The following is an 8,864-nucleotide window of genomic DNA, read 5'->3' as shown; positions in this document are numbered from 1 at the left end:
TTTGTTCACCAGAGAGCCCCAAGGGATGACGAGGTCGAATGGTCACAAACTACTTCAAGATCGTTTCAGGCTGGACATAAGGAAGAACTTCTTTACTGTCCGAGCCCCCAAGGTCTGGAACAGCCTGCCACCGGAGGTGGTTCAAGCGCCTTCACTGAACACCTTCAAGATGAAACTGGATGCTTATCTTGCTGGGATCCTATGACCCCAGCTGACTTCCTGCCCTTTGGGTGGGGGGCTGGACTTGATGATCTTCCGAGGTCCCTTCCAGCCCTGATGTCTATGAAATCTATGAATCAGCAAACAGGTTAAACTGGAAACCAATGTGGAAACACTAAATCGCATTTCAGGGAAAAGTCTTTATTTAGGGTTAACAAGTCGATAATAAATAACAGAATATACTAATGTAATAACAGATGGTCTCATGCACTTAACACATACAATAAAGCTGGCTTACACTGCTGTTTGGACAAACGGAGAGAGGTACTTGGCAATACTATAAATCTGAACAGTTTAAGGATTATAGAACAAATTCTTTCTGCTGTTGATTTTTTACATTTCCTTTATACAACTTTGAATAAATATCAATACATCTATTTATTCTCAGATCCTGTCTTCACTTTTAACATGCCGGATAGCTAAGCCACAGCAATACACAACTGCCAAGAAAAAGCATTTATGAATTATACTGAGTAATATTCCTAGAAATATATCATAATTATACCACTTTTGTGCAAGCTGTTTAGTTAAAGCCAGATTTTAGAAAAAATTGCAGAAAGTTTAAACTCATTTAAACACATTCAGTGCAAAGGCTAATCTTGTCCAAAAATTAGGATACTGTAATGTAAGCCAGTATATTCAAATAATAAAACATGGCCAAATGATTCAAGAAGAAGCAAAGGAATGGTTTTATATATGAAAGATCAATTTGATTCCTAATATGCAGATACTGCAATATTGGACACTTTTCAAATCTTTGAGATGCTAAATAATCTTAGACTGAATAAATGGGCTTTTTAAAGAAACAAATTTACATTAACAGCATTACAACGGCCAAAAAATGACAAACTATTGTAATAAAAATCAATTTGATTAAAAAATTAAATATTCCAATTAACACTGAAAAAAGTGTTTGTAATCATTATTTACAGTTTGTCAATGATACCAGTGTATAACTTCTTGCAGCCAAAGTATAGCGTATACTGCCATTTCCTATACCCTCATTCAAGCATTAGCTAGTGGTATGGTATATAATTTAAACGCATCAGTTTAATGAAGGAGATCGATCTGTAGTCCACAGTAACTCTATATATGGCCACTTGGTTTGCAAACAGCGTTTCACTGGAGTGTCGTCAGTCTGTAGCATTGGCTCTTCAAAGCCCATAATAACTGCTGTTCCTTCTACATACATGACCTGTCAAAATAAATCCAACTAGATCAGTCTATATTATCTAAGAAACCTTTTATGAGTATGCAAACATCCATCCTTCATGAAAGATGTATGTCATAAAATATACCACAACCAAAGGATGCACTTTTATATTTGTTTCTGTTTGTGTATATACACAAATAGTTCATTCTTATTTATAAAAGTGAGAGAGAAGATCCAGTGCCAAAACTTCTGATTAGGGCATATGTAGCACATGATTTGCATGAAGAGACCAAAAAGGCTAGAGCAGAGGGAGAGGCCTGATGAAAACTTGATATAAAAGTTGTGTGACAATAGGTTATTCAGACAATGAACTCAAATTGCCAGTATCTTTCAGGTCAGAAAAAGGATGAAACAAACACAAGCTTAATGTGAAATTCCTTACAGAAAATAAGAGAAAGAAATATTTTGACCAGATTTTCAGGTATGAAACAATATAGTTTTGAAATAGAGATTTTTCTTGGCAACAAGTTTGCATTTAACTCTTACAGCACTAAAATTTGCTCTACAGGTAAGTATTACTATAAATAATAAAAAAATACTGAAACATTTTTCATCCAAATAGAAGAGAAAAAATGGGTAACAAAGTGAGTTAACATAAACACACACATGTCAAGGGCAAGGCAAGTGGTGAAAATTACAGCTGCACAAGAAAAATTTAATGAAGCAAAAGATGAACAAACTAATTCACTATTCATTTCATGCCTTCATGCACCCAGAGCTGGCACTTAAGTCAACAAAAGCTGCAGGTGCACAGCACTTCTGGAAGTCAGGCAACTTGTTCAAGTATCCAGCGTTAGGCAAAACAATGTTCAATGTTTTGTTCTTCAAGTAGCCAAAGTGGCACAAGACAAAGATTTTTTACCGCAGCTTACCTATCCAAAGTCAAAATATTTTCATTTCTCATTAAATGCTAGCTATACCCTGATTCCTTGGAGTTAGAGTTAACTAGATCCTAAAGTCTCTTGAAACAAATTTAATTCTTAAAACTCAATGAAGCAGTAAAGATATCTTTAAACATATCTGAGCCAGCATTTCCTAGAAATAGTTATTTGTTCAGCAAATATGTGAAGGTCAAACATTAAAATAAATACATGTGCATATATTACCTAAAAATTGTTTCTGAGTTACCTTTCCCCACATTTTAGGTTTCACAGGATTTCATTTTAAGGAATGTGTATTCAAATGTATTAAATGATGACTGAACAAATGGTCTCTTCACTTGTAACTGTCTCTGTGATTATTTATTCTCTCACACTACTCAGATAGCTAATACATGCACTAATCCAGGGGGAGTTCAAAGTGGTTAATTCTGCACAACATTTATATAAAAAAAGCAAAAATGGCTTATTTTTCATCTACATTTTCTACAGAGAATTTTGATCTGTGGTAGAAGTTGGAACCAAAAATTTAAATTTGGAAATGCTGATGCTTCACTGGAGTTTATTTGTCTCATGTCTCCATTCTCATGCATAGGAAGTGCTTTGCTCTGAGTACCATGCCAGGAACTACCACCTGATGCACTGTCTCCACTCTCAGGGAGGCAGACCATGCTATAGCACACGAAATGTAGCTCAACCAGGAGTCCCAGACTGTAGAAGAGATAGGAGTATGAAACAATGTTTCCAAATTCAAATATTTGTAAATGGAGGTTTGGGGAAAATCAAAACTGTGTGTAGAAAGCAGACTTAGCTAAAAAAAAGTTTGTGAGTACAAATATTTTACTCACCTTAGCAGAAACTACTGCTAAATGTTTAGTAGTTTTATATAGGAATATAAGGAATGGAATTTCACAAACTCCTTTTCTAGAGGATGTTGAACTGCTATCATATGGTGAAAACTATTGGTTTCTTCCTGACCTAGGGTATTTTTTTTCTCAAATCATACCTTTTCATTATAATTAGATTGCTTCAATCCATTGTAGTGATAAACAGTGAATGACTCTGGAACCCTGGAGTCCTAGTATAAATAAAACAGTTAATTTCATATAATAAAATCACTGTATCCTGCCAACTTTTTCTCATCATGAATACAAGTTGCAGTTGGTGGGACAAGGAGGTAATAAAAATAATCAGATACAAGATCCTAAAGATTTTCTAGGCTTGGATTCTCCAACCAGGACAAAACAAAATACCCTGATGATCAGTCCAATTATATTGTAACTGAACAGACAAACCAGTATTTTCAAGAGTAACTAATTACATTCACTGCCCAACTGGAAATAGCATGATTCTTCAGTACCGAGCACAGATAGTCTGATAATTCATTTAATCTTTCTATTACCCACTGCATCATCTAATTATGATGTTTTCAGTCGTTACAATCTTTGGCAGGGTGGCACCAACGTTTCCCAAATCACCTGTAGTATATCACATTGCAGCACTGCTTTGGTACAGCCATTTGACTGTGCATATTACATCTTTAAGGGACATTGCCAAGTATATTTTAAAAATGTCTTAAGCATTTCACTTTTCACTTCAAATCCTGAAAATAATTTTCCATAACTTTCACACATGCAGGCTTTCCTGTATTTCCTGCATGATGTCACTATTTGTTTAAAAGTCATAACTTCCATTTATGTAATACAGATATCATAATCTGCTTGTATCCTAACATCATTTATGTCACCAAAAGTTTGGGAATAGTATTTGCTAGCTGCTGTAGATCTTTATGATAATGCTACAAAGCTCCATGGGCGTTACACTCTCACAAGAGACTAAAATCAAATTCAAACTAATAATTTTCAGGTGATTTCTCACTTCTGGGGAACCAAAAGAAAAATATCAAGGTCTCCCAAATCAAAGAGCCCACAGTACTCGTGTGGTTAAGGCAAGCTGTTTCTGTAGCCAGTCTCTCACAAAAGACTGGCGTGCTTTAGCCCTCATATCCAATCACCTCTGATGTACTGCAGGGTTTTGGTGGGGTTGGCTGGGGGTAGCCTCCAGCACAAACCCAGACCAGTTTTATGCTTTTGGAGCTGTAGCAAGATGCCTTATCATCTGCTCTGCCCTCATGCCTGTATACTTCTAGGTAACAGACAAAATGAAATTTATATTTAAGATACTTGACAGTGTGCCTTTAACTGAACTTTAAACCTGCAACTTCAAGGGAGTTTCCTTTTAGTGGAAAGCCTAAAAAACATAGGAAGGTTTTTATAATGTAAAATTTTTGTAATGTTGGTTTCTAAAGGAAATCTATTCAACTACATAGTGCAAACAGTTACCTGCTGACCAGAAGTGTCAAATAAATGCAGTATTTATTAAAAATACTTCTGCAAAAAGGTTTTGCACATTAGATAAATAAAAATGTTTAATGCATCACACCAAAAGATGCTGTTAAGCAAAATACACAATGTTTCATGCTATAACATAGAAGATAATGACTATGTTACCTGCTCAGGGAAAAATTCTTGCAGAAAGGGACCCAATAATATAATTCCTAGTCCTTCTGGGTCTAACTTGGTCTTCATAATGTTTACACTAAGACAAAAAGAAAAGTGTAAGTAGTGCATTTTTATTTTTTCATGGCTCAGTTATGCAATTATACAATACCTTTGTCTGCCAAATATACTGATGCTGTTCTATCTATAATGGTAAATGACAAATGGACCAGAAAAGCAACTTATTTCCCAAAAATGCAGCTATTTTGAAAATCAAAATAATCTGTTATTTAAAACGGAGGTAGCAATGATAATTTTGCGAGATCACCTTATTAGGAAAAGTCATTTAAAAACCAGTCTAGATTCTAACTTAATAGTTTAGAAGACATCTTAAAACCAACTGCTAGCTTGAAATTGAATACACAAACCATCTTCTAAATACAACTGTGCAAGAATTAACAAACCTGTTTTTAAACAAAGATCTAAAAAGTTCTCAATTAATTCACTTGAGATTGATAAATTTAATTCAGGCTTATCAAAGTCCCCAGTTTATCACTGCATATTTACGTAGTGCCATTTATACTAGAGAAGTCAAAAGCATTTACATTTATTTTAGTATTACACAGAGAGATTGAGAATGTACAGCAAGTAGTTTGAAAGTTTTATTGGCACAAGCATGGGATATTTGCAGGTCACATTAAATGACTGTCAATAAAACATTCAAGCTTGTATTTCTGCAGACCCTATTCTATAAAGTCTAAAAATATATTCATATTTCTTCCTTATCCCTCTGCCTAGTATGATGAGTACCATCTGGTACTCTTAAGTTCTACAATACTGGCCTTTGAATGAAAGGTTTTTGAATTCACAAAATGGTAATTAACTAGCCCTCCTGTAAATCATGCTGGATTTTAACATTTGAAATAAGAAATACTCAGCACTTCACGGAACCAGCACAGACTGTCTGTAAGATATAGGACTTTAAACCCGTTGTTGGTTCTGAATGGAATATTACCCTTTCTGTTACAAGTCTGGAAGTACTTCTACCCCCCTCCCCGCCCAAAGGCAGCTGTCTGAAAACTGCCCAAGAGTTTTGTATTGTTTGAAAGATGACTTGAAAGAAGAACATAGGTGGGGCAGATTTAGGTTTATACAAGCCTTTCAAATACTCTTAATTCACATAAGAACATATATGAATCCTTTCACTTGCTAATGAAATACAGCAACTGTTTAAAAACTTAGACATATTAAGGGTTTAAGCCTAGAAACTTAATATAAATGAAAGCTAGACAAACTTTAAACAATTTGAAGACATCTCTAATTTTACTAAGAGTGCCATAGAACTTTAGTAACCAGAAATGAGTAAGTTACTAATAAAAGACAATGCCCCTAACAACAATGCCTTCACATACATTGTAGGAATAGATTCACAACTAAAACAGAATTATTCCACCTAGTGAATATGCTTTTGCTCCACAAAAATCTTTCCTTGGCATCTTCTCACATATTGAGGCCTGAAAGGACTTCATTCTTTTGAGATTTGAGATGCTCAAAACCTAAGTGGGAAACTACAGGACCTGACATATTATATGTAATGCTATATAAAGATATGCAAAGATACAATATACTTGGAAGTAATGCAGGTATATCCAAAATTTTCTTAAAATTTTAAATGGAAACAGAACAACCACTTACATGGAATATAAGAATCTGAGTCCTGTTTACATTATTACAGCTCCTGTTCTATACTTTATTAATGGGACATGTAACCACAGGTCATGTGTGCAGACACACAATACATATACCCTGAAGTAATTTAACCTGTATTTTATTCTGCAATAAAATCACACTTCTATGCTGAATGGACATAAAATCAACTATCCAGGGTAACTTTACCTAGTTGACTTTGTAGTAAAGCTCAAGTCTACAAGGAGGTTTGTAGCTTAATCAGGATTAAGTAAAAAATTACTAAAACCCAAGCATCTACTTGAAAGGAAGCTGAATACAGAAAGAGGAATTTTCCTTTTAGAAATGGAAATTATAAAAAAGTTTCCCAAACTTCCTAAGTTAGGTTCTTTCCTTAACACTAAAATTTTCACTATTTTAAGGACTGAACTGGGTGCCTACATTTGCCTCTTAGGCATTTCCTTTATTGTTTGTTCCCATAATTCACATCACCATATTCCTATCACTTCCATGGCCTCTCCTCCAGGTTCATAAAGAAGAACAAAATAAAGGTCAGTTTTACTATCTGGGATGTGCAAGTTTGAAAGGAAAGAGACTGCTCCATTCAGGTATCAAAGATGGCTTTCGTTCTCGGAAGAGTACTCAACTGCCTTATAACACAAATGCTTTAGACTAAGACAAACTGCAACTTGGTCTAATGGCTGAACACAACTAAAGTCTTGGAGATGCAAAAGAAGTTCGAACTCAAATTTTTCCCCTTCTGGGCTAAGTATACAAGAAAAAAAATGTAGCAAAAATGCAGACCTTAATACTAAAAATAAATGTGCTTACCAAGCATTTGGGAAACATGCTGTTAATACAAGTCTAAACAAGAGTTATATGTTCTGCTCCAAAAGTAAAGAGTTTTATCAAAATAATCACTATTAGAGCTAGAACATATGTAGTATTGATGGATAAATGCAAAGGGTAAGCGCATCAAAATCAATCTGAAACAGTTTTAAGTTCAAATGCTACAGATGTGTGACATTGTAGTAGGCTCCCTTGAAAGTCCTGGTTTCCTCCAGCACAGATTCATCTTGTTACGTTAGGTGGTCATAAGCAAATATGTACACATGAAGAAAAACATGTCACAAGCAGTTAATAAATAGAAGCTGAGACAAGATCCTTTTCTAAATTAAAGACAAGATTTAAAAACTCTCTAGGTTGTTAATACAAATAACTCTCACATTCTGAGACATTACACTAATTTGTTTTATTAACAATATTATCAAAATATAACCAAACCATTTACTAGTGCATTGATAAAGAAGGAATTTAACTACACGACTTATACTTACTACTCAGGATCTGATACAAGATCTAAAGCCTTCATTACATCCTCTAGAAGTGTGTCAGATATAAATCCATTATCTGTGAGACACAAATGTTTTCACTGGGGGAAAAATAATATATTCCACAAGCACAAATCCACTCAAAATGATGGCAATTAAATGTACAGCTTAAAACATTACAGCCAGATGTAAAGTTGAAAGACAAGGTGCTAAAAATGCACAATTTCCATACACATTTCTCATCATGACAAAAATTCATAATTTACAGAAATTAAAAGAATGAAGTACCATCTTTCTACCTAATAGAAATATGAAATGGTTATAAATATGAAGGCAGTTTTATTAATAAGTATGTACCACTTGAAAGCACAGAAAAATAGTACTAAGCTTTATTTCTTATAAAAATGACACCTGAATGTCATGCTGCTTCCAGTTTCCAAATAAAACTGGTGAATTTTCCAGCACTTTTCATATAAACAAGTGGAATCAGGTGTGACTGCACTGATTAGGCAAGTTATTCTTCAAAAGTGTAAAATTAGGGTGAGTCACTGGCCAAAGAGACTCTCTTACAGCTTAAGAATTCTATTTTGTATTGTGTATTGCTCTACTTGGCTGTACTAATCAAAAGGTTTATTCAGCCTTTTAAGCTGATAAACAGCAGCACTCATAGCTCCTTGATTTGCTGGTTAATCAGTAAATACTACACTCCTCCAAGTCTGTACTGAGCCTAATGATAAGCAGGATGCATTAAAATGCAGGAGACTGTGCTATTAGAGGTGAAATATTCTAGATGTATGATACAACCATTGTCCTATTTCTTTAAGGGATTCTTTATACATAGAACAGTCAAAATCAGGATAAGTCTGTAAAATAATTTAGTGAACCCATTTCAATTCAAAATCTCAGTCCAGCAATCAATGCAAGCCTTACCTTCAGGATCGTATGTTTGAAAAACTCTTCTGGCTTGTTCTGAAGGAGCTTCAGGTGCAACAAGGGCCATATCCTTAAAAAATTAAAAGAAAAAGAACATTCTATGATA

General features: G+C 34.5%; 1 protein-coding gene across 3 annotated transcripts in view; it reads right to left on the bottom strand.

Moving 5' to 3' along the window:
- Window positions 1-345: 345 nt before the first annotated feature.
- The window catches only part of MINDY3 (MINDY lysine 48 deubiquitinase 3), a 71,188-nt gene continuing 62,669 nt past the window's right edge, over window positions 346-8,864 (bottom strand). For all 3 annotated transcript variants that reach the window (XM_025213368.1, XM_025213367.1, XM_025213369.1), the window contains 5 exons: window positions 8,756-8,828; window positions 7,832-7,904; window positions 4,821-4,908; window positions 3,317-3,388; window positions 346-1,414 (listed from right to left, as the gene is read on the bottom strand). In XM_025213368.1, coding sequence (XP_025069153.1) covers window positions 1,265-1,414; window positions 3,317-3,388; window positions 4,821-4,908; window positions 7,832-7,904; window positions 8,756-8,828 — 456 coding nt within the window. In that variant the 3' untranslated portion in view covers window positions 346-1,264. The remainder of the gene's footprint in view (window positions 1,415-3,316; window positions 3,389-4,820; window positions 4,909-7,831; window positions 7,905-8,755; window positions 8,829-8,864) is intronic.

This window comes from Alligator sinensis, unplaced genomic scaffold (genome assembly GCF_000455745.1).
Source record: "Alligator sinensis unplaced genomic scaffold, ASM45574v1 scaffold114_1, whole genome shotgun sequence".
In the NCBI taxonomy this organism is placed as follows: domain Eukaryota; kingdom Metazoa; phylum Chordata; order Crocodylia; family Alligatoridae; genus Alligator; species Alligator sinensis.
This window is presented reverse-complemented; position numbering and strand designations above follow the sequence as displayed.